Here is a 27,638-nt window from a genome sequence, read left to right on the forward strand (position 1 = left end):
CTTCATTTGAACATTACCCAAGGATGCTTTTGGTCAAGTTTGGTTATAATTGGCCCAGTGGTTTTTGAGAAGAAGATGAAAACGTGAAAAGTTTACAACGATGCCAATGCCGTCGCCAACAGACAACGGACAAATTTTGATCAGAAAAGCTCACTTGAGCCTTCGGCTCAGGTAAGCTAAAAACCCAACAAGGTTTGTATAGACTAGCAGGCTATAGGAGCTAGATGTAAAAGAGAAGAGGAGTCTTTGTTAAAATACATACATTATATATATAATTACCTGATTTCAGATACTATATGGTTTATATATTTCTCAGCAACAAAATGCTTTTAAACTATTGATTTGAAATAATAGATTTGGTTATTTTCAATATTTAAAAAAACAAAATGGACTTTTACTCTAACTCACGAGTAACACTTTTCTCATTGTTTGGGCAACTATATTTCTCAGACAATAATTTGCAAACACAATTTTAAACATTTTTGAAATTTTATGAATAAAATGATTCACTAATAAGCAATGAACATAAAAACTTTAAAAACACTCTGGGAAACAAACATATTTTGACAACTAACTGTCAATGAATTATCATTCGTAAATTTAAATAATTCAAATCACTTTAATTATTATATATTTGTGCATCCCTGATATGAACACAGGCACGCGCCCTTTATTACACACCTTAGCTGTATCAGTACCCTTTATTTTACCCTTTATTTCATCCCTTATCGTACCTTTCTGAAATGCCTCTGTATAATTTTCATTCAGAGTACATCCTAACACCAGGGGTCACGAGTGGTTGTTGAGAAGAAGATTTTTAAAGATTTTCCCTATATGTTTGTATGTAAAACTTTGATACCCTATTGTCGCCTCATCTTACCCCCGGGGACCATGATTTTCACAAACTTGAATCTGCACTATGTCAGAAAGCTTTCATGTAAATTTCTACTTTCCTGGCCCAGTAGTTTTTGAGAAAAAAAATGTCAAAGATTTTTCCTAAACATTATTATGTAAAACTTTGATCCTCTATTGTGTGTGTGTGGGTGGGGGGTGGGGGCATGATTTTAACAAACTTGAATCTGCACAGAAACTGCATGGTAATTTTGTCTATAATAATAATAGTAGGGGGGGGGGATCTTATATCATATACCATCCCCTAATAAGGGGTAAAAATAATTTTATTAGTAAGTTGTATGGTATACAATTGTAAGACCCCTACTATTATCATTACAAAATCAATGGTTGAACCGTTCCTGTGGGTCGAGATGCAGACGACATGCTAGACAGTGTTCATATGTCTAACAGATTTATTGTGATTCGGTCTTTGCAGTTATAGGCAAATATCGATCATTCAAAATTCTCTAATGCATTTTATCACAGGATTTAAGAGTAAATGTATATATATACATATGTTGATATTAATGATAAAAGTAAACTAAATTTTAACTAATATGCTGCTTTAAGCAATGCAGCATACATGAATATCACCATTTCTGGTGATTATAATGCATGCACGTACAGCTAGCTAGTCTATATACTCTCAAACGTGTGCAGCTTCAAAGATTTATTTTTACGCAAACTTTGAAAGTACACTGAAAATACAATTCTATAACTATATGATATTTACCTAATAATTAACTCTCAGATAGGTTAAGGAAGTGAATACAATAAGTGAATCAACATTATAGCATGTATTAATCCAAATGAAAAATGGAGGAAATTCGGATTCATTGAACATTTGACAATATATTTCTAGAGTGTTTTAAAAAATGAACTATGATGGTAGTGCTGCTAAATTATTTATATAGAGAAAATTTGAAGACAATAAAATCATATAACTTGTATTTTTCGAAGGCAATGAACAATTTAATTAATTTACTGCACTTCAGGTGGACCAAAATTTCAGGTAGACCTTCCGATTTTTTGTTGGTCTCGAGCCTCCGCATGCAGTCCACAATTTGTGTCGAACCAATAAATATATTTTTTCATTTGATAACTCATTCCCTGGGAATTTTTGTTGACAAATTGGGAAAAAATACTAATACTATTTTGGAATGGGAATGGGACTGAAAGGACAAGGTACGTTTGGGGCCAAATTTAGCCCCGCGTCCAAATTAAATGATATTCCTCAAAATTCTTTCATATGGTGTATACTTCCATAAAATGGTTATGATGTCTTCGTAAAAAACTTTACTTATGTATAATACATATGTAAATACAGTATAGTTTACGATAACGTTGTGCCATTTTGACGTTACTTTATGCGACGTCATGAACAAGAAAGATATGTCATGAACTCAATATGAAAATAATCAAATTGATGTCGCCATATGCTCAAAGTTTTATTAAACAAATGTTCACTATGATTTTTATTTGAAAAGTTTAATTTATTTTTTCCGAAAGTTTTAATCAATTGTAGATGACTCGATGCGGTGGATGCTGTGATTTGAAGGACGATTGCTGTAATTGTATCTAAGAATGGTAGAGCAACCCATATATATTCATTCAATTTTAACATTGTATTTACATTTGCATCCAATTTGCATTGTTTTAATTTAAATTAAATGAATATCATATATGTACGTAGCGCGTGGTTACCTTATGTTATTATTCTTGTGTGTATATATGTACACTTTGTTCGTGTTTTTTTTTTCGAGCGCACTAAATGTTTTCAGCGAAGGAACACACACTATCCAATGCTACATTGGATTGTACATGTAGTAAAAAGAACATGAAATTCATTCAGAATATATGTGAAAAGAAATATTATAAATCGAACTTGAAAAGTTTTTTAAAATTCAACATATGACAATGGGACCGAATGTGAACCTTATAAATGTGATAAGATTTACAAACAATGTGATAAGTTCTACACAAGAGTTGACACTGACACCATGAAAATCCTAACAAAAAATAATCTTGTCGGTATTATATTCAATGTTTTAGCATATGCACTTGCATCTATTAATTACACTCTTTATTTGAAAAAAAATATACAGGCTCCTGACAATTATCTTTATATAACAAATCTTTCAATGCATTAATATTTACGCAAAGGAAAAAAGTTTGAATCATAAATCATATGCATTGTCGCAAACCACGTCCGAAGTCCGCATGGGAGAGGATCGTATATTTTGACCCCCCCCCCCTTCTACCTTTTGATACATGCCGATTTCGTCGGAGATATGACAGTAGACGGCCAAGTCGCGTTGCGACGAGGGGAAGAGTGCGGGAGGGGCTTGTCCCGTCTTAAAGAGGGTGGGGGTCCGGGGGGAAAATCTAAATCAAAATGCAAATTGTTCATTTGAGACAAATAAATGAAAATTTTATGACCAAATCTAGCCACTTTTTCCTGATTCTCTCATCAAACCATCATATTTATGCTTGAATATCATGAAGAATACGTCGACGTGTAGCAAAGTACCGTATTTTGTCGAATATGATATGCACTTTTTTTCAAGGATTTTTGGTGTGAGAAAGGGGTGCGCATTGGTTACCAAATAGTTTTTTTTCCAGGTGAAACTCGGCGGTTAAGTAATGTTTTACTCGGAGACATACTGTATGCTTTGTTCACGTTGTTCTCCTAATCGATCTCAAGAAAATTACTACAGGACGTAAAATTGTAGAAAATATTATACTTAACAATATGTAAATAATTACATTATTATAAAACAGCCAATTAAGTTTCATTCGATCTTACATTCATATTAGATATTCATCATCGTGCAAAAGTGCCACGATATCATCAGACCGTGACCATGACCGGCACATGTTTTTCGCAGCCATCGTTGTGTGATTTGTCAGACACCTATTCAGGGTACTTTCTGCATGATGCACGATTTCCATGTATCTGGGAATATGCAATTTTCTTTTGTAGTAAATGACACGCGACTGACGTACTTCATCTATCTAAATGCAGCGAAATTTCGGAGAGTTATGTTTGAATTCTTCATTTCACTAAAGTCTCCAAATAATGGTAGTGTACGATTACAACACATTGAACAATTGTTAAATACTTTTACTTTATTTCTATAACGTCGGCTATTTGAGTTATTTGAAGTTTAAACAAAGAAAATATCGAGTGTTCAAACTTTAATGCTACAAAATATCATGCTTTGCTAAAATTAATATATTATTACCGCGCTGTATCCAAATTCCTGTGCTTTGTTGAGAACTTACATTATTTCCACAAAGATTTCTAGTGAAATTGAAATTGAAAAAAGCCTAAGAATACTGCTTGGTTAGAATGTTTACCTTAATCACCGGTAATTATGTACATTGGGAAAAGGAGGATATCAAACAATCGTTCTAGTTTTATACAAACGATAATATTGTGCTTTGGTTTAGTCCGCATTACTGCGCACAAATTTCATGCAACTTTAATTCCAGAGGGGAGGGGGTGTCCGGACCTTCACTCTAGATCCGCGCATGATTCGGATATAGTCATTAAGCAGTGTTTTGTGCACATGCCACTAAATGCTAAGTGACCGACAGTGAGTGGGATGGTTAAAGTGTAAATGCAGGAAAAGAAAGTTCTCCTTATGTGTGAAAATCGCGTTCTAATACTTCAACACCAGTTCCACGATTTAATGATGAAAATAGTAACCAATGACTAGCTATCATGTATTTTTAAATAAGACTATGTCACAGAACACGTGCGTCAGTAATCGACAAATATAAGGCGATTCTATAAACAATATAATTATTACAGTGACGCAGCAACAGGAGAATTTGGCCCACACATTCTTTTGTTTTGAGAATGTAGTTTTTCCATAAATTTTACATGCGAATTTTGATTTATCCCCCCCCCCCCCTCCTTTATGGTAGTACTGAATGCTTGCGAAAATTTAAGCATGAAACGATTAGAGTTGTAGATCTGTTGACATTGATTGCAAATGCAGTCAGGGTCGTTCGTTTCTACTAAAAATGTTTCTTAAGAAATGTTTTTTATCTATTTTTTACATGTAATGATCGGGGTTCACCGGGTTTTGTCCTCTTGGAACACACAATACAAGTGTATACTTTATCTTTTAGCTTACAAATGAGTAATAATTTAGATACATGTATCTAGATACTACATCGTTCATCTATCAACTACCAACATTCACTCTTACAGCAGGGTAGATTGCGAATATTTCATTACCATATATATCATGGAGTAACCTCTCCTAAATGAGTTCGACAACTTTGTAATATAAACGACAGATCGGTGAAGTTGGAATTGTTTTGATAGGAAACATGTATGCCATAAAACTACAGGTACTGCAGCATGGAAATAATACACAATATATTGTAATGAATTGATTTTCAAGTGTATATATTTAAAGCCTGTATGGTTGACTTGCTACTAATTCAATTTTTACGGGGGAAATATAACCGAATTTTGCATTCGAACTCTCGCACTATTATGCTCTGGTATAAAGGTACCGATTAAGCTATCGCGCTTTCATTTTCGATATTATTAAACTTTTTATTTTATAAACAAGTGTGTTACATTAATTGCGTTGATATCATTGCGTATCTATATCAAACATAAAACGAGTAAAATTGGAATCGGAAATATCTGTGTCGAAGATTCCAATTCTCTGATTACACACTATCTTCTTCAATGCAAACTACGTAGGGTCTTATAAAATTTAATATGCTGTACATGTGCATATTATTTATTCATTAAAGCAATACAAGCTGTAACTGACGGTAAATATATTGAAAAATAAAAGAACAAATATTGAACATATTTGTGATTAAAAACGTACAACTTAATAGAATCAGAGTGAATATGAAGCAATAAACCCGTCAAATCAGCAAAAAATGTCGAGTCACGAATCATTGTCATCCTGTCAGTAATTTCTATTCGTAATCTCCGATATGCATTGACTTCGAAGGTCACCAGTTCGGAAAAAAGCGAAAGACAGGCACTGGGCACGTGTCAGATTTGTAAACAATTTAACATGCCAATTTTATAGAAAATCCACTATCAAAATTTTATTTGAGTTGCACATTTGCGTAATTATTACGTTCTTACACTTATAGTACTTCTTGCCATTCATGAAACGATGTAATATTTTAAACAAACGGAACTTGTAGTTACCCACGTCAGTTTCCATATTTGTATATGACGTCGGTCTCAGCAACCCGATTATGTTCGGCAATCATCGTTCCCATGTCCGTGTATACGAAACGCGCACTGTAGGATATTCCCTTGTTTATTTTGCTGAATTTTTCTTCAGATCTTGGGGATTATATTAGTTATACCAATAGAAGTTAATTGATGCATAATTGGATAGTTGAAAAAATGCCGTCAGTTACAGCTTGTATTGCTTTAAACTTGTATATATGAACACCATCAACGTTGAAATTTGTATAACAGATGAACGCGGGAAATGGTTAAACGTTAAATTTAATAGTCTGCTCATTTAACAACCAAGTCGAAAATTTGCTCATTACTGACTTTCAACATGATTAATTTGTACACAAAACATCTTTGTGGTTGTTGCATGTGCTCTATCTTAAAAACGGTTTCAAAGGCATAAAAAACGGCTAATTTCGGTAAATCATGTCAATCGGAGATAAGGAAAATGACGTCACAGAACATATTACGTCACTAATTTCCACACTTATCATCGGGGCCAATGCCCTAGTGCATAATCATAATGATTAAACCAAGTGAAACCACATTTTAAATTTATCCTAATTTTGTGGCGAAATTTGGACCTTAATGTACCTTGCTCTTTGGCCCCCTACAAAAGGGTGGAAAATCCCTGAGTTAATTCATATGTCAGTTTCAATGAGGATGAGTGTTCACCTTAAGAGGCACTAACAAACGTCAATGCAACTTTTGCTCTTGAATAAATTATGCAAATTGACCACCATATTGAAAATGAGTTATCGTTCTTTGCCCACGCTTCGATTCGTCTAGCTAACTGCGCAACTAAAAATAGTATAGGTAATTTCCGAATGAAGTATGCGCAGTTATTGCCCTTTGATAACTCTTTTTTAACTCTAACGTGACATGCAAACAGCAAAGAAATCGGTTAATATTTGGAATTTTGGCGATTTTTTTTAAAGTTATGGTAGGTTAAAAAAAGGGATTTACATATTAAAGATGCAAAAATTAAACAAGTTTAGACAATTATGTGCAATTTCTTCAGATTTTGTGACAATTGTTTGAAATTATTTAGGCTTTCTACTTTCGATTTCGCAAAGGTTCATTATGCGTCGTTCTATGGATTTTTGCGTCGATCACCCCAATTGAGATTGGGTGTTCGTTCATGATTGGATGTTTCTGTCTGATTAAAGGTTGTTTTTTTACATTTCAGAAATTGCTAGATCTGAATTATTACTTTGTAACGAAATATATGTATGCATATATCTGATACACAGTGCAGCGACTGCCAGTGTACATATGTGCATTTTACACATGCATATTGGTGGTATACATTGCATTAGCTTAGCAAAGTAGTAGCTACCAGTTGGGGTAGGGAGGTTCATATATGCTTTTTTTATTGCAGTGCAGTGACAGTGTGCACCAATTACTTTTGGCTTAGTATAGTAGCTATCCATAGCTTAATTTAAATTGTCCGTACAGTGCAGTTTCGCTACTAGCTACTACTTCAATTAAGACGCGTGCAACGTTCGTACTTGATACGTTTACAATATTGTTTATTTTGATATGCTAATCAAGGTGCGCTTGCGCACTTGCGCTCTTCCGGAAGGAGCATAGTAAGTGTAGAGAACGTTTGTTAGTGAGAGGGGACTCAAATGACAGCTCTCTTATGCAAATTCAAACAGTACCAGATAATTGATTGCTTATGAATTGGTTTGGGGAGGGGGGAGTAAAGTCATTAGAAATTAGCTTAGATAATCACTATGGTGGCCATATTTATTGTGTTGCATCCAATGTAAGTCATCATATGTTTTTCACGATAGCTTTCAGCCATGTGACTATACATATATCCAACTGAGAGAATTGCAACTTGGCATTATTTTGATAAAATAAATATTACCAAATCTAATCACTTACATTTGACACTAACAATATATTAACTTTTAACTTTAAATTTCTTGCAAAAATATATTTCTCATGCAATGTCGGCGGATGAGTCTCCAAACTACTTTAAAAGTGTCAGTAAAGAAATTCTCACCTAATTGTGTCTCACTCACCAGGAATTGGTTCATGCCTTTTCCTTCTCAGAAGGTAAATTATGACAGAGACTAGACTAAGTACACAAGATCCAACCAGTAGTGACACCGTGATCAATACAACCCTTTGTAGTGTACTGTCGCCAAACTCTTTCTTCTTTGATCTGAAAGTTATGAATAAACAAATTACAATAGAGAAGAAATAAACAGATCATCAACACATCATGAGAATTTAATGCACAGTAACTTTATTTGGTTGACCGGTTTCGACCTTGAGGCCATCATCATTAGAACAATAATACATGAAAGGACCTTCCCACTTAAGCCGTAGCTTGTGGTCCCTTTTTACCACCCCTAGCTCTTTTCAAAGATAAAAATTATTCATCTCTATTATACATGTACTTCTTGATGAATATTAGACGCTGATGTATCTCCAGTATGTTCACAGTCTTTTTTCCCTGGAATATTGGAAAATAAGAGTAGAAAACTACCTTTTAAATAGTTAACCTCAACCTGTAAACTGTAGAATTATTACCTGAATCAATACGGCTTTCCTTTATTCACGATATTTAAATCCCACAACAATGTGCTATGTACAATATCACTTAATTTGGACCTATATAGCTACCCTAAAATCAAAACCCTGGGGATGCGAAATTTACTATTTTAGGTACATGTATGTACATCTTTTTTCTGCTTTTCCTACCTATGCATACTGTATCTGTACAATTTAAGAAGTTCTTCAAACGATAAAGACAATAATCACTCTATTTTTTTTTAAGCTCCATCCTGAAACCAAACCAAACCTTTAACCCCTAGCTAGGATCATGAAATTTACAGTTTTAATTGGTAACTTAGGACTACCTATTCCTTCTATATATCCATTTAGTTTCAATTTAGTATCAATAACATTAAAGCAGATATCATTTATATGTTTTGCACATATACACTACCGTATTTTGCCAAATATAATACACACTTTTTTTAGAGAATTTTTTTGTGCCAGAAAAAGGTGCATATTACATACCACAATAGGTTTTTGACCTTTTTTTTTCAGATGAAACTCGGCGATTAAGCAGTGTAATATTTCACTCAAAGACCTAATACTACAGAAACGTAAAATTGCAGAAAATGTGATACTTATAATATCTAAATAATTCAATTATCATGAAACAGCCAATTAAATTGCATTGGATCTGACTATTCATCACATCACATGCCGCCATTATTTAAAGCATGTGTACACAATAATGCCTTGTCACATTCTATAATTGTTGGAAAATAATTTTGTCACTTGCTAAAAGTTAGTTAACTGTAAGTTTTATGAATAGGCCTAATTTTTAATGAAATGCTAATTTGAATCTTTGAAATAACTATTCTTGCGTAAAAGAAATAATTACCGTAATGAGAGGGTGACCCAAGATGTGTTTTACGAAGCCATTGTTGTGTACACTGTGCTTTTGTGTTAGATACCCCCTCAGGGTAAAGAAATACCAAACAGAATTTTTTTTCACAAATTTTATTAAATGAAACAAGAATTCATGCGGATTTTCAGACATAGATTAACATGTGAGCATGCATAGCAATATATACAGGTAGATCTCTATTATATAAACACACAGTCGTAATGTTTGTAATATATCATTGTGAATACACATTTAAAAATCCTTCCAACTCCTCCTCATCGTCACTTTCAAACAATTTATATAATTATGTCTCTGAGCACAGAGAGTGGTGTGTCGTCATCGCTGTCATCATCATATACAATATATCATTTTCATCGCAATCCTTGTCATCGCTTGAATCACCTGGAAATTTGCTGTCCTTACGAATGTTCTCATCCTATAAGATGTCATCTTCGGATCCGTCCATAGCGTTTGAAATGGAACATTTTTTAAATGCATGTACGATGATCTTCAGATCCAGTTCTTCCCACGCATCACATATCCACCGGCAAATGGTGTCGAGTTCCGGCTTTCTCATTCTTCCTTGACTGGTGTACATGTGGTTATCACTACATATCCATTGATTCCATTTTTGTCTCAATGAGACTTTCATTGGCTTGTTCACACTTACGTCCAGAGGTTGTAATACGCTTGTCATACCTCCCGGAATTATTGCAAGGTCTGTTTTATGATTCTCCTTTAACATACAGACCCTGAAGTGTACTACTACACCACTTGCACAGAACGAAATGAAACGATTCTTGCACGAAACGCTAAACGGTTTGCACGGAACGCTGAACGCTTTGCACGGAACGAAACGATTCTTGCACGAAACGCTGAATGCTTTGCACGAAACACTGAATGGTTCGCACTGAACGATTTGCACGAAGCGCTTCCCATTTCCTGAACGGTCTGTACGATTTGCACGAAACAGTAGGCGTGGCTTGCACGCTTTGTAAATGATTGTGAATGATTTACATGAAACGGTAGGCGTGGCCTGCACGCTTTAATTATCTCAGCCTGATTCGGATCTTTACGGAGTGATTAAACCATGTAAAATACATGTACATGTAAAGATAAACTTAGCAAAATGATTAAGAAAGAAATGTAAATGAATATTATACCTGCCCGACATGGTATTACTTTTGTTTTGATTACAATAATTGTGCAAGATGAATAAAGATTAATCAAAGACTGTCGGACAACAGGTAACGAAATATACACACGTCGAGAAAAAAAGAAAGACATGCAAAAACATTATCGTTGTAGAATGAATCAACCTACATATTTATTTTATGCTCTTAAACAATATCTTAAATTAATTCAAATTGAAAGAACAAAGTTCGCTTCTGTTTTATCATATACATGCATATCAGTCGGAGTGATCATAGTGTTAAAATGCATGTGTAATTTGTATATTTCAAGACACCTTTTTTAAACAAGAGGCCCATGGGCCACATCGCTCACCTGAGTCACCTTGGTCCATATCTGAAGACTTTCCATATTATATATTTGCATGTAAAACCTTAGTCCCTATTATGGCCTAAACTACCCTTTGCAAACTTGAATCTACACATGTCAGAAAGCTTTCATGTAAATGTCAACTTCTTTGGCCCAATGGTTCTTGAGAAGAAGATTTTTAAAGCTTTTTCCTATATTTGTATGTAAAACTTTGATCCCCCTTGTGGCCTCATCCAACCCCCGGGGCCCCATGATTTGAACAAACTTGAATCTGCATTATGTCAGGAAGCTTTCATGTAGATCTCAGCTTTTCTGGCTTAGTGGTTTTTGAGAAGAAGATTTTCCCTATATATTTGTATGTAAAACTTTGATCCCACCACCGGGGGCCATGATTTGAACAAACTTGAATCTGCAATATGTCAGGAAGCTTTCTGGTAAATTTCAGTTCTTCTGGCCCAGTGGTAGAAGAAGATTTTTAAATGACCCCACCCTATTTTTGCATTGTGATTATCTCCCCTTTGAAAGAGACATGGCCCTTCATTTGAACAAACTTGAAAGCCCTTCACCCAAGGATGCTTTTGGCCATGTTTGGTTGAAATTGGCCCAGTGGTTCTGGAGAAGAAGTCGAAAATGTGAAAAGTTTAACAGACAGACGGACAGACAGATGACGGACAAAAGCGATCAGAAAAGCTCACTTGAGCCTTCAGCTCAGGTGAGCTAAAAAAAAAAAAAAAAAAGGAAAACCAATTACACATTTCTTAGAGAAAGAAAATGAATAAAGATGCATTTTTATAAATGTACAGTAATGCAACAGATAAAATAGAGGTTCTCGTCAGTCATGCCATCTCTGGGAGCCAGGGGAAAAATTTAATGTGTAAAGAAAACAATATGAGAAATTTAAAGAAAATATCAGAATGAAAGGTGATGGATAATTAATCAGAAAGAAATTCTACTTTCAAGATTTATACTGAACGTATTAAACTTCCAGTATCTGCATACATTCATGAATATTATAATCAATGATTACCAATGCTCTCTCTCTCTCATTATCTAATGCATCTAAATTTTAAAATGATTTCATATAGCAATTAAAGATTTTAATAATCGATAGCGTATATAAATAAAAGCAAATAATCGTCAAGTCATTTCTGTTTATATTGGTATTAGTTTTTTTTCATGAACTAGTTGCATTTGACACCGATGTTTTACATCCTTAAATATTGATGACAGGCACGTAGAATCGGAGAGGGTGTAATATGAAAGCTAGGGATTTAGCCTTGTAGCGACCTACCCACTGCGCGATTTAAGAAACTGAAGTCGGAAGGGGAAATTCAGACAGTTTCAGACTACTACCCCCCCCCCCCCCACATGTACAGGTTTTCCTAATCGGACAATTTAAGCACCATTTTTTGTTGTTATCTTATTGCTTGTTAAGAATTTTACCCAACTTAACCGGCAACATACCCCTTCTGATACATTGAAAAATATACTATAATAGTTTAGTTTATTCACCAATCAAGGGCCCTCGGGGGGGGGGGGGGGGGGGGGGGGGGGGGGCAGATACATGTTAACAGGCAATTAATTATAACAATGAAAATAAATAACAATCATTTAGAAGTACTACCAGTAATACTGACAGAGTTCACACTTCTGCACTGCACATATCTATATAATTATATATGAAATACTGATTACAGACAAGATTTAAATTAACAACATGATAAATAAAATAGCCCAACTGCCTCACATAACAGTTTCTGGGATAGCAAATAATGATAGTGTCGTGTGAATACTTATATAAAAGAGAATAATAGCATTATATGAAAGAATAAAAAAAACAAAAACAAAAACAAACAAAAAAAAACAAACAAAAAAAACCACAATATGTTGACCTGACTACAGGGAGCACCAAGGGACAGTGTCTGTTAACAATCTGGTTATAAATTTATTGTACCAGACCATTGGTCTTGTACTCCCAGTAACCAAGACAGCTTACTATTGTAAAGGAAATGTGTAGAATGCAAAGACATGTATTTGCAGTATCACATTACACTGTTCAAAATCATCTTACTGAATACAGCATGCTAGTATATTACATATTTACACGCAGGATCCAGTTGTTCTGAATGTTTTATGTCTAAAGCAGGAAGGTTAGAATACTTATATAAAAGAAAATAGCGTTATATGAGAGAATAAAAACACAATATGTTGACATGACTACAGGGAGTACCAAGGGACAGTACCTGTTAACAATCTGGTAGTAAATTGTTGTACCAGACTGTTGGTCTTGTACTCCCAGTAGCCAAGACAGCCTACAGGTGTAAAATATGAAGAGAGAAAATGTGCATAATGCAATGAAATGTAACATTTGTAGTATTATATCCCACGTACTGTTTAAAATCATCTTACTAATTTGGATGAGGATATTTTCATCTTCATTGGTCACTAGCCATATATTATAAGCTTTTGATCACTGTCCATCCAAAATTCTTACATGATTTGTCTATCATTTGGAATAAAATAACCCTTTCTTCTGATAAATGACTACATGAGAATAAAAAATGTTTTTCGTCATCCACTGAATTGTTGTTGCATCTTAGACAAAATCTCTGGTGTCGAGGGATTTTTTGGTAACGTCCCCTTTCAATGTTTAGTCTATGAGCTGATATACAGAAACGTGTTAGACTTCTCCTTTGCTCAAAATTTTTAATTGAACTCAAATAATTCTCAAAACCAAAGTTTTGTTTAAAAGTAGAAAAGCAACTTAGTTTTTTATCTGAGTTTAATGTAAGGTGTGAATGCCATTCTTTGATGCAATGTTTGAATAAACAATCTTTAAGAGCCTTTTTAAACTGGTATGCCCCTTTAATAGGCAAATCTCTAATCCCATTAATATTGGTTATGAAACAGTTTATAGAACCAAACCATGATGAATTGTTTTGTTCAAAAAGTAATTTTGATTCTCGATATGCATCAAACAATAGTGGAAATGACTGACCAAGATTTTCAAGTCTGTACCAGTAACTTAACATACTTTTTAATATGTCAAAGTAAAGGGGGAATCTTCCCAATTCCGACAGTACGGCAAAGTTTGTTGCAGATTTATGTACACCAAGTATTGATTTGCAAAATTTGAGATGTAGTTTAATTATCACAAAGTTGGTTTGAGTAAATTTTGTCTATGGTACCACCGGAGTTAGTAGATTTTTTGGAAAAAGGATTGAAATAACCCCAGATTTCCGAAGAATATAATAATATTGGTTTGATGGTATGGTCAAATATATGAGAAATGGTTTTAATATCAGGGTTTAGTGAAATGAAGTCTTTTTTTAGTTTGAATAATGCTTTCAGGGCTTTTTGATATAGTTCTTTCTGAGCAAGGGAGAAAGAACCAGATGAACAAAATGAAACCCCAAGGTATTTGTAGTTGATGGATACGCATTCTAGTTCAATACCAGCCAAATAGAATTTAGTTTTCAAGAGTCTGCCTGCCTTGTTAAAAATTAGGATCTTAGTTTTTGAGAAATTAATACTCAAACACCAATCATTACAATATACCTCTGCAAAATGTTTAGTTTTTGTTGTAAACCATTAGCTGAGGAGGAAAGTAGAATTATGTCATCAGCATACATTAAACAATTAAATGTTCGAGAATTTAAGACCATAGGATCTGGGGATGAATTAAGATAGTCTGGAAGATCATTAATGAATACTTTAAACAGATTTGGACTTAAATTGTCCCCCTGTTTGACACCTACTTTTATTGGGAGAAAATCGGTGATACCAGTACTTAAACGGACACATATGACTTGCTTGAAGAGTACATGCTTTTAATCACCTGATAAAAATTTGTTCCAGCTCCCAATTTCAAGAGTTTAATTTTAATTCCTGAATGAATGACGGTAGCTTTATGAAAGTCAATAAAGCAGGCGTACACTCTTCCATCCTTGGTCTTACAATATTTATCTATAATAGTCTTGAGAATAAACATGTGGTCAGAAGTTCTTGCTTTTTGGGTGAAACCTATCTGATATTCATTGATTATACGATGTTTAGTAAGAAATTTATCTAAGCGAATGTCAAGTATTTTCTTGAATAATTTCCCAACTGCATTTGTAACTGTTATGCCTCTGTAATTATTTGGATCATTAATGTCATTACTTTTATGGATAGGAGTAATGTAACCTGAAGACCATGGTTTAGGATATAATGACCAAAAGTAAGACAGCTGTTGAAAATATTGTAAAAGCATGGCAAGAGATGGGTCTGACCGTATTTAATCATGTAGTTTGAAATTGTCTAGACCTGGAGCTTTCCCTACTTTTATTTTTGAAATAGCATTTGATATTTCTGAAATGGATATACGTTTGTCCAAGTCATTAAAACATTTTTCTTTTTCTAACTCATTTAGAATATTATCTAGCTGTGCCAGACGGTGGTTGAAATTTGGTTTGGGTTTGTTCAGGTCATGAAAATGGGAGACCCATGTTGTTGGGTCAATTACATCCGCATTGTTGTTTTTTTCTACTCCCTGAAGTTTCTCAATCAATTTCCAGTAAGATTTTGGATTTTCATCATGTAAGGTTTCTAACTGTCTTAATAAAGATTGTTTAAATTCTCAACATTTGAATTTTCTCATTTTGGTATATTCCCTATATAATTTGTAGTAGTGGTTTTTCACTATTGGATCTTTCGGAAATTTGGAGTATATTTTACCATAATTAAACAGATTTCTCCGCATGGATTTTAATTCTATATCGAACCATTTGTGCATTTTTTTATTTGTCTTATTGTGTTTAATTTTAGATTTTCGAAGAGATTTGTCTGCTGCTTTAATAATTATATTTGATAATTCTGTGGAGGCATTGTCAATCAGTTCGTGAGAGTCAAGATTTTTACAACTTGAGAGATTTTGTAATCTCTCTTGAATGTTTGTAGAATTAAGGGCTGCCTGAAAAAGAACAGGTGATTCATCTGACCATATGTAGTTTGGTGAAATTGGATGTGTATTAGTATCCTTAGTATTATCAGACTTAAAAGAGAATCTAGCGGACAGTGACCATTGTAGAAGGCAATGACAATCAGACAATGTAGGTAAAAAATCAGAAATACTGAAATACAATATTTGATTAAAAATATTTTCTGAAGCCAAAACATAGTCTACTGTGCTACAGCCATTTGGTGTAAAACAAGTGTACTTGCCAAACATATCACCAAAAGTACGACCATTCAGTATTCTCAGTTGATTCGCAATGCACATGCATATCTAACAAGTCTTTGCCCCTATTATCTAACTTAGAATCCATATTGTGACGATTTGTAATTTGATTGTCTATAGTATATGATGAATGGAGAGGGAGAAACTCATTATCATCGTTTGCAATAAAGTCTGGATCTGTTGAAACTCTCGCATTGAATTCACCACATAGTAAAATGTTTCTCTTGGGTTTATAAAATGATATATCTTTTTCAATACAGTCAAGAATATCGTAATTGATACCCTTGGAATATGAGGAGTTTTCTGGAGGGTTGTATATCATACAAATGTATAAATCTTTGTCAAAATCGAAAAAATCTTTCTCGCATTGAAGTCACCACATAGTAAAATGTTTCCCTTGGGTTTATAAAATGATATATCTTTTTCAATACAGTCAAGAATATCGTAATCGATACCCTTGGAATATGAGGAGTTTTCTGGAGGGTTGTATATCATACAAATGTATAAATCTTTGTCAAAATCGAAAAAATCTTTCTCCAATTTTATCCACTGAAAGTCAGCTTTTGTGTTTTTTAAATTTTTTATATGAGGTTTAAATTCATTTTTACATAGCATTGCTAACCCTCCAAAAGTTCTATTGTTATGTTTAGAAGCAGATCTATACAGACAAAGTGACTATAGTAGTTTCCAATCTTGTACATTCGTTGTTCATGACTTATATGAGTTTCTGCTAAAAAAATAATATCAAACTTTTCAATTTGTTTGAGGAAAGTTGCATCATTCATTTTGTTGTACGATTTGCTTAACAGGCCCCCAACGTTCCAGAAGCCCATTTTAATTGATGAGTAAATAAAGGATGAACTCATTTTATATAATAGAAATTATCCGAGTACCACAGAAAAGGAAATAAATTTTGAGTGGCAAAAAAATCTAGTCTTAATTAGTACTACTATAAAGTTCTAAGTTGTTACTTTCTACAACAGAAAAATATAAGTAATGTTAGCACGGGGCTCTATAAAGTTCAATCTGCAGTTTGGTCATACTTCGTCATTCAATAACTTATTTTCTGAAATAAAAAAAATGTGTGTCAGGTTAGCGGTACTATGATGTATAACTATAACAATGACCTGTGTATAACTTGTACATTCCATGCAAATTCGAAGGGTTTTTCGCCTCAGCAGAACAGTATTGGGGGTCAGTTAATCCGTGTATTTGAAATCAACAGAAGTGCTTGGCTTCTTGTGGAAAGTGTGATATATATTGGGTCGGCGCAAGATACCCGTGATCTTAGACTAGATCTGATACCGCGCTGACCAAATATATTTCACACTTTTCATAAGAAGTCAAAACCCAGACTAGCTAACCGTAATTTAGTTATACTGTGACAAAGAACCTAGGAATTTGCATGGTATATATACTTATTATACAAAAATCATTACATTATCCAGACACTCTCATGAACTTTTTTTTATGAAAACCTCTATCAATTAAAGTATATTGAACATAATTAAGTCTCGGTCAAATGTAATGAACTCGGGATCTTAAAAACAAATCATTCCATGGTTGGTATTTTTGCTTCTATTAATTATGTAATAAATTAATTCCAATTTGTTAATCATCGACACACACACACACACAGAGAGAGAGAGAGAGAGAGAGAGAGAGAGAGAGAGAGAGAGAGAGACAGAGAGACAGAAAGAGCACATTGGTAATTATTAAATATCCCCTGTATGCTTTTCATTTACTGAACATACTAATTCGCATTCAAATCAGGAATTGCCTGCAAGTACGCATTATTTAAATATAGAAGGTAAGAATAGTTTAATAAACAAAGAAGACTAAAAGAAAAAAATTCAAAACCAGGTTTTCTCAAAAAAATAATATATAGTGTTTGGTATCGTTGGAATTGGCTCAAAATGCTGAAAAACAATATAAGTATCGGGGGGGGGGGGGGGGGGGGGGGGATTGATTTTTTTTTTTCTTTTCTTAAAATTTCACCCTTATCATGATTATTTGACAGCTGTGTGTATTCGCAAATAACACACACCATGGAACATTTTTTTTTTTCGAGAATGTTTCGAATTTTTAAAGTGGATAGTCCAGCTTTGTTTAAATTCAAAATAACTGATCGAATTCTGAGCGACAATTTACGTACACCTTTCTTGGATGCCATAGCGGAATGACTTGCACGATTCTCGGGGCGTGGTTTGAACGGTCTGCACGCTTCTGTAGGCGTGGCTACTGCACGAAACGTTTCTTGCACGAAATGGTTTGCACGCTTTGCACGGAACGGTGAACGGTCTGCAAGGAACGGTGAACGATTTGCACGAAATGAAACGATTCTTGCACGGAACGGTTTGCAAGAAACGCTGAACGGTCTGCACAGAACGGTGAACGGTTTGCACAGAACGAAACGAAACGCTTTCAAGGTGTAGTAGTACGCTTCAGAGTTTGTAGCCTTCACTGCTGGAGATCGATGGCATCGAAATGCATCCAACACCAACACACTGCGACTTTTTCCAGCACCCGGACATTGTCCACACACTTTCTTTATCCAGTCTTTCGTAATAGCATCATCAAACCAACCGCTGGGATGAACATTCACAAATATTCCCTTGGGAAACTGAAGTTTGGGCATAGTTTTTCTTTAAAACACAACATACGGTGGCAGCTTTCCTCCGTCGGCAGTACACACTAACATTACCATAAATCTTTTTTTTTCATTCCCCGTGGTTTTGATTGAAACTGTAGAAGCACCTTTCCGGTTAATGGTAGTGTCGGCTGGGAGATCGAAAGTTAAAGGAGTCTGATCTGCATTCCCGATCTGTGATAGACTGTACTGATGTTTCTTCCTCAGCTTGACCATGAAGCTTTGGAAATTGGAAAGTTTATCCTCATAGTCCTCAGATAATTTTTGAAAAATGCGTGTTCTGCGTCTGATAGATAAATCATGTCTCTTCAAAAAAGCGTAACACCAATCCACTGATGCTTTAAAGTCCTACACTTTTGGTTCTTTCTTTGTTGACAAATATTTAAGATTTATTTATTATGTCATCTTTTTAATGTCAAGATGTTAAAATCATTTTAGAAATGGAAGTAATACATGTCAATATCAATAACAACATAAAAATTCATCTAAAAATTTATCTATTAACAAATATAATTACATGTACATAATTGTATGCATAACAATGCATGTACATGTACTTAATTTCTTAAACATGTATTGTAACAAATTCTATTTTGCTGAATATCAAACTTTTTTTTATTTTACTGTCAATTTTTAAATGTCCATATGATATAAATGAATAAATAAATATATAAGATGACATCAATGTAGCAGATGGACCATCAGCATGGATTGATCAGTGAGTAGAGTAACAGAATACGGGTCATGGGTTAGATTCTCAATCCTGCCATATATTTTTGAATCATTCCTCTGCTCGTCCTTTTACACAATCATGGCAATGGAAGATGAACATTTCTTGGTTTTGCAAAAGATTTTTCAGGCCATTACAGCAATGTACCCATAGACCTAGAAAAATAATAGTATTACATTGATTTAAATACACAACTGTCATTACACTGCAATAAAATTTCATAAGGCTTGATTTTATTTACAGTATATTCATCTACTGTACACCATATCTGGGAAGATATCATTAAGTATCACCTACAATTTCTAATTTTAATGATTTATAACCCAAGAGCCCATATTAAGAAAAAGATTTCAAATGACCCCAAGGTCAACTTCAGTATTTTTTCATTAACCATTCCCCTTGTAATGAAATTGGCTTCTTTCCAAACCAGAAAAAAATACTTTTTAACCAAGAATGGTAAATTTCAGTTAAGGTCATTCACATTTATAAATAAAAAATAATTTTTTGTGACATTTCAGGTACAATTCACTTGCATTCTATTTTCTTTCTACAAAATTCTCAGGTTTAATTAGTCTAGAGTTAACATATTTTGATAGTTCCTGGTTGTGGCAAGTAAAAATGTAAAATCAGCTGATATGTACTGCAGTAAGGTATATGAATGGGATTTTACTGTAGCAAAGAAGGTGAGAAAAATCTTTAGCACAATTGAGTATTTGCACTGAGCTACTCAGGCTGACATATATAATACATGGAAGTACAACATATATAAATTTATAGGGGCATATTTGCTGTGAAAGTGATGGCAACCATTTTTATCTCTCAAAATCTCCCAATGGCAAAGGGATATGTATTACTGACTAATAAAAATATTTCTTTAGTAAAAAAAAAACAAACAAAAAAAACAAACAGAAACCTAACAAGAGGCCTGCAGGCCTTATCGGTCACCTGAATACTAGTGGAAAAGTATCATTACTTCCATGGACTATGAAATCTAGAAAAAATTTCCTGTTCTAAATATCTAAGCTAATTATATTCTAATGTTCAGCAACAGTATAAAACAAGATGTGTTCTTAAAACTTCACTGCCCTCAAAGTGCATACACTGATGAAAGGCTTTGAATAAGTGTACTCACATGAAAACATCAAAAGATATGACTAAGTTGGACTCATCTTAAAGTCATAACCCTGGGTTGTGAAATTCACCATTTTTTGTACATCCTTTTCTGCATTTATATTTTATACAGTATCAGCAAACTTACACATAAATACTATATACTAAGTTTGGCCCCACCCTGGGGTCAAAACCCTTACTCTGGGGGAAATCAAATTTACAATTTTGGTAAAAGACTACCTGCTCTATACATTTAGTTTCAATTTAGTATCAATAGCATTAAAGAAGATGTAATTTAAAGGGACTGGTTCACGATTTTTGATAAAAATATTTTTCTTTTTGTATGTTAAACATTAAAAATATAACTCTTTTAATGTTGACAGCCAAAATTTTGACCTTCTGATTGCAAGAATAAAAGCAGTATTTTAGCCTTAAATCTGTGTTATGTAAACAAAGACTCGAGTCTTTTTATGTATACAAACAAACAAGTGAAATATTGATTTTGTAATATAAAGCATCTTTATTTTGTAATTGTCCCAAATTTTAACTTTTAGATGATACATTTTACTCCAAAAATGCTTGAAATGTGAAAGATATAATAAAATTAGATTAATATCCATTTCTTTTGAAAACATTGTAAACAATAACATACTGCAATCTTTGCATGTTTACAAAACAAATAATAAACTCTCCAAAATGAGCTTCTGTGATAATATATAAACTTAATTTTTATGTGAAATCTTTTAAATACATTAGACAGTAAAGTTTGATCATTAAAAATGAAAAAGAAAATTTTGGTGAAAATCATGAATCAGTCCCTTTAAGTGTTTTATACACATAAACACTATATAACAAGATTTGCCCCGCCCAGGGGTCAAAACCCCTACCCCGGGGATCATGAAATTTACAATTTTGGTAGAGGCCTGCCTGCTCTACATCACTATGCATTTAGTTTTTCTTATATATGTGTGTTTCTTGATAAGAAGATTTTTGAAAATTGGTCCCCCTTGTCCCAATGATGCTTTATACCAAATTTGAAAAGAATTGGACTGGTAGTTATTAAGAAGTTAAAAATGTTCAATTGTTAACACACGACAAATGGAAACTAATTGCAATAGGTTACTGAGTAAACTCAGGTGACCTAATAAAAGTACATTTGATAACCACTTTTAGTTAGTGTAAAGAAATATATAAAGAAGAATTATTGGTTTGCAAGATAATAATTATTTAATCACCAAAATTACATATATTCATTTGCTTGCTTTGAGATTAAAAGGTGTTTCAAACAAGAGGTACTGTGAGCAATGCTCACTAAGAATACCCCCCCCCCCCTTACCCCAATCTTCCAAAGGGTGTTGGTAATAGGTATTATAACTACCTCTTTTCTGAGTGTAAAAAACAAATGGCATGACAAACCGAACCATATTGCTACTTCGATGTCCAGTGCGCATGACCTTTGACCTTTTGACCCCAAAATCGATAGGGAACATCTTCATCCCATGGGTAGTCCATATGTATGATATGGTGACTGTAGGTGGAAAGGATAACGCTTTAGAGCCCGGAAACCATATTGCTACTTCAATGTCCAGTGCACGTGACCTTTTGACCCCAAAATCGATAGGGAACATCTTCATCCCATGGGTAGTCCATATATATGATATGGTGACTGTAGGTGGAAAGGATAACGCTTTAGAGCCCGGAAACCAAATTGCTACATCAATGTCCAGTGCGCTTGACCTTTGACCTTTTGACCCCAAAATCGATAGGGAACATCTTCATCCCATGGGTAGTCCATATGTTTGATATGGTGACTGTAGGTGGAAAGGATAATGCTTTAGAGCCCGGAAACCATATTGCTACTTAAATGTCCAGTGCATTTGACCTTTGACCTTTTGACCCCAAAATCGATAGAGAACATCTTCATCCCATGGGTAGTCCATATGTATGATATGGTGACTGTAGGTGGAAAGGATAATGCTTTAGAGCCCGGAAACCATATTGCTACTTTGATGTCCAGTGTGCTTGACCTTTGACCTTTTGATCCCAAAATCAATAGAGAACATCTTCATCCCATGGGTAGTCCATATATATGATATGGTGACAGTAGGTGGAAAGGATAATGCTTTAGAGCCCGGAAACCATTGCGTCTACAGACGGACGGACAGACAGACGGACAACCCGATTCCAGTATACCCCCCCACAACTTGTTGCGGGGGGTATAATAACTGAATACATGTGTTATTACTGATCAGAAATATAATATAATATAGAGCCATTTTTATTGAGTGTTGATTTCAAATTTTGGTGACAAAATTACAGCTATTATTTTGGAAATCATGCAAGAATTTTTAATATCGAGGAGATAAAAAAATAATTTCAAAGAAACAGTGTATGTCCTTAGATTGGTTAAATTTCTATTTGCCAAAAAGGTGTAGATATGCTTAAACAGACAGGTACAAAACATGCAAAATGGACAAACTTTGATCATAAAAACTCATAAATTTATGTTCTTAAATCTTTGCCTAAGGATTTAATCATCAATGCATTACAAAAATCATTACATCATGTACCATGTACCATAATTTGTTTTGGATTTTTTAAAACTTTGTAAGTACAGTACCCGCAACGTTATTCTTGACATTCCTATCGTGTTCTACCGTGCGTGTATCCTATCGTATCGTGCGTGTATCCTATCCTATCGTGTATCAGGTTTTCCGTTTTCTATCGTGTTTTGCGTTTATCAGGTCTATCGTGTATCCTATTTTGCGTGTATCAGGTTTTCCGTTTATCGTGAAAATCGTTTATCGTGTAGCTTCGGAAACTATCGGGATCGTATATTAAATCTAATGAAAAAGTAAGATACTTTCCGAAAGCTTTATTCGTTTTGTTAAAGAAGCTATTTTTAGGAATCGAGGAAAGACAGTATATTTGAAGGAGAACATAAAGCTGTTGATTTTAAAGCAGAAAAAGAGCTATATGTCTATCCAGAGAGGGTGAAAATTTATCGCAATTTCATTCTGTCTGGAAAGTAGGCAGTGGTTTGTCGAGCAAACCCAGGACAATAAAACTGAAAGCTCCTTCATCTGGAGTTCATAAACAGTTCCTTGTCTATAGAAACAATTATTTGTAATTAACACTAACAGAGAAATAGAAAGTTCCCATCTGAAAGGAAAAATCAGTAAATTACATTGTTTATTGCATATATTTTAATAATGGTTCTTTTTCTTCGGATTTTTTTCACCTGTATTCAACTTATATACCAACTACTGAACTTGTGCGCGTTCTTATCTATCTGATTTTGTGTATCACCCGTGTTTTGACAGTAAACATTCTCAGGGGCATTGTATTTCACACATTTAGAAGATTAAGTTTTAAAAGAGTGCAAGGGTATATTGCATCTCCCAAAGTTCTGCTCAATTGGGCACGATTCAGCTGTCATCGTTGGTTTTTTTTATTTGTACATGTACATGTACACATATACCAATAGTCGTACATGTAGATACTGGAAATGTATGCCGGTTTTGATGATTATTTGAATTTTTTACATGCTAAACACAAACATTTAATTTAAAGCGTTTCTAAATTGCGACTTTAAATCAAGCCGGGTTTCGTATATGTTTTTAATAGTTTATTTATTTTTTGTTAACAAAATATCAATTCATATGAATATGTTCCAATTACTTATGACTATCAGTTATCACTCATAGTGTAGAAATATCTAACATATGAACATATGGTGTAGTGCAGTGGATTGAATTTAAAGCGGTCATTATGAAAATAATTGTAGTTGTTGAAAGAGCGGTGAACTCGGAGCTTGATGCAAAATAACCCCCCTCCTCTCTACACACAAAATATTACTTAGTTTTATTTGATATCCAAGATAATAGACAATAGAATAAGAGAACTATTGAAGCATGATAACACTACATTATATTCCATTTTGTTAATTCCCTGATTAATTGCTAAATACTCGGCATCAAGTGTGAATACCACGGGTCCTCGGAGATGACCTTAAAAACAGACGACCCGTGTCACGGTAGGTGTGGCACGCTAAAAAACCCTCACTGCTCAATGGCCGTAATTGCCGAGCATAAGCCTAAATGTAAAAGCTCTTCACCGGTCATGGTGATGTCTCCATATGAGTGAAATATTCTTGAGCGAGACGTTAAGCAAGATAAAAATCAATCACTCCATTTATGATTCATATATTAAACATTCAAGGTGACAATATACGTTTTAGAATCATTGGCTGAGAAAATTCATATAGATATCTAATAATGAATTCAATACCGTATATAGTTTAGCTTCCGGATTTTACAATGTAGCTGTAATGACGTTAAAGAAAACATAAATAGAATTTTTAAAAAATAAACGTACAACCGTGGATAATTACATTATATGCTTTAGGTATATATTAAGTATTGAAATCCTTCAATATTATTATCAACATAATGAAATTATTTTGTACGTATCAAACTTTCGTTCTGTCTAAATTGTTTCTAAATTTACAACATTTCTATCAGGTTTTCCGTTTATCGTGAAGATCGTTTATCGTGTTTTGCGTTTATCAGGTCTATCGTGAAGATCGTTTATCAGGTTTTGCGTTTATCAGGTTTACCGTGTATCCTATCGTATCGTGCGTGTATCCTATCGTATCGTGCGTGTATCCTATCCTATCGTGCGTGTATCGTGTTCTATCGTTTATCATGTCAAGAATAAAGTTGCGGGTACTGTACAGAAATGATTAAATGTGTACAAACAGTGGATATACTTACATCATATATATGTACTGTACATCTTGCATCCCAATCATAACCCTGAGGCATCATGGAAAATCTTTCAGGAGAGGACATGAAGAGAAATGCATCTAAATCAAGGAATGCTGCTGTCTGTTGGCAATTTATTTCTTGACCACCTTTATGACCCTTTGAAAAATAACAGAGGTCAGCTAACTTGGATATCTAGTGCATGTTACATGTATATCACACCTAATATCTCCAATTAATATATAGTCAATGTTATTCTACATTAAATAAATTAACACTGACTTCACACAGTTGTACAACTGTATTTGAATGTGATTTTGTTTCACAATATTTTCTGAAAGTTTTGCACATGGATGTGCACAAGCAATAATTGAAATGATGCTAAAAGAGACTGAAACTGTTCTCATCTGGTACCGAGTCCATTCACCCTATCTACCTGTTCGCCCAGAGTATATATTGTTAAAGCAATAATAATTTTCATATTTTATAACCATGCAATAGAGGGGCACGTACAAATCACACATTTTAGAATTAGTGCCTGTATATATAATGTATATTTTAGATTCATTTTTCACCAATATTCTTGTTTTTCTTTTTGCGAAATGATGTGAAAGCATGTGCGTACTTGTGTACAGGTAGCTATGATACTGCTTTGATGTTGTCCCAGTCACGAAATTAAAAAAATGGGATAAATAATTGTGAATTTCAATTGTGGTATTGTCAAAAGTTTGAAGTTACCATGTACACAAATGAGCTTGTGTCTTAATGTGTTAATAGTGGGCACATATAAAATTGTAAATAACTAACACATATGTATATGTGCTCACTATTTAGAAATTAAGATCCAGGCATTATAGCAGCTACATAGGTTGAGAACAAAATGAATAAGGGATTGTGATTTTGCGATGTGTGTCATGTACTGAATCCCCTTGAAGTCAATTTAACATTATTTAGGGGCCTAGTGACGAGTAGTCAGTGGTAAAACATTTAAGGTTATTACTACAAAAACAACTTAACTTACTTGTCAGTCCATGCCGACTTCTTTTTGAACACCTACAGCATCACAGATCCATGCACAAGTCAAATGCGTTAAATTTGATGAACCTTCCATTTGGATTTGTAAACAACACTGAATAACGGTACAGTTGATCGACATGCCGTTGGCAGGCATACGTATACGTTGAAATTCGTTGCTTTCTCACAAAGTTCTGTGTTCTTTTTCGTCATAATGCGGCGGTAGTGCAGGGAATTCAAAGTAAATGAGCAAATTTACACTTTTTACGCTTCGAAGTGAAAATAGCCACTGCGTACGCGTAAGTGCAATCGTACATCATAAGTTACGTTTGCGGCTACGAACGGTTTTGTGAATACCATTTTATGAGTACGTAACTCTAATCTTAAATCAGACGTAAATCCTACGTTTACGTTTACGTCTACGAACTTTAGTAAATATGGGTCCAGGGGAGCTGGAGTCCTGAAATTTAAAATTTATGTCCTCTTTGTTTCAAAGATGCTTCATATCAATTTGAAAGGAATTGGAAAAGTAGTTATCAAGAAGTTGAAACAGTTCTATTTTTCACACATTTGATAATTAATTTTTATGACCATTTTGGCTCAACCCCGGTACCAAAACCCCTACCCCTGGGATCATTAAATTAACATTTTGGTAAAGGACTACCTGTTGTTTCTATATCTCCATTTAGTTTTTCAATTTAGTATTAATAGCACTAAAGGAGATGTTATTTAAGTGCTTTACACATACAAACCCTGAACCGTGCTACTACACCTCCAAAGCGTTTCGTTCCATGCAAACCATTCAACGTTCCGTGCAGACCTTTCAGCGTTTCGTGCAAACCGTTCAGTGTTTCGTGCAGACCGTTCAGCGTTCCGTGCAAATCGTTTCGTGCACGATCAAGCCACGCCCAAAGAAACGTGCAGATTGTTCAAACCACGCCCTTAGAAACGTACAGACCGTGAAAGTCATTTCGGCATGGGATGTAGGACAGGTAAACATTAATTGTTGGGAATTTTACAAAATTGAATCTCCACTATGTCAGGAAGTTTTCATGTAAATGTAAACTTTTCTGGCCCAGTGATTTTTCAGAAGATTTTTAAT

At 34.1% G+C, this 27,638-nt stretch overlaps 2 protein-coding genes and 1 long non-coding RNA gene across 6 annotated transcripts in view; 1 reads left to right on the forward strand and 2 right to left on the reverse strand.

The window, feature by feature from the left end:
- The window catches only part of LOC125677196 (platelet endothelial aggregation receptor 1-like), a 351,642-nt gene that overhangs the window by 195,293 nt on the left and 128,711 nt on the right, over positions 1-27,638 (forward strand). The window lies entirely within an intron of this gene.
- Positions 1-27,638, reverse strand: part of LOC125649582 (uncharacterized) — a 172,572-nt gene that overhangs the window by 45,482 nt on the left and 99,452 nt on the right. For both annotated transcript variants that reach the window (XM_056157956.1, XM_056157957.1), the window contains one exon: positions 8,164-8,306. In XM_056157956.1, coding sequence (XP_056013931.1) covers positions 8,164-8,306 — 143 coding nt within the window. The remainder of the gene's footprint in view (positions 1-8,163; positions 8,307-27,638) is intronic.
- On the reverse strand, positions 19,405-26,855 carry LOC125649591 (uncharacterized). The gene is made up of 3 exons (XR_007360747.2): positions 26,544-26,855; positions 25,532-25,681; positions 19,405-19,801 (listed from the first exon to the last, which is right to left on the reverse strand). It is a non-coding gene; the product is annotated as an uncharacterized LOC125649591 (long non-coding RNA).

Source organism: Ostrea edulis, chromosome 3 (assembly GCF_947568905.1).
Source record: "Ostrea edulis chromosome 3, xbOstEdul1.1, whole genome shotgun sequence".
Lineage (NCBI taxonomy): Eukaryota > Metazoa > Mollusca > Bivalvia > Ostreida > Ostreidae > Ostrea > Ostrea edulis.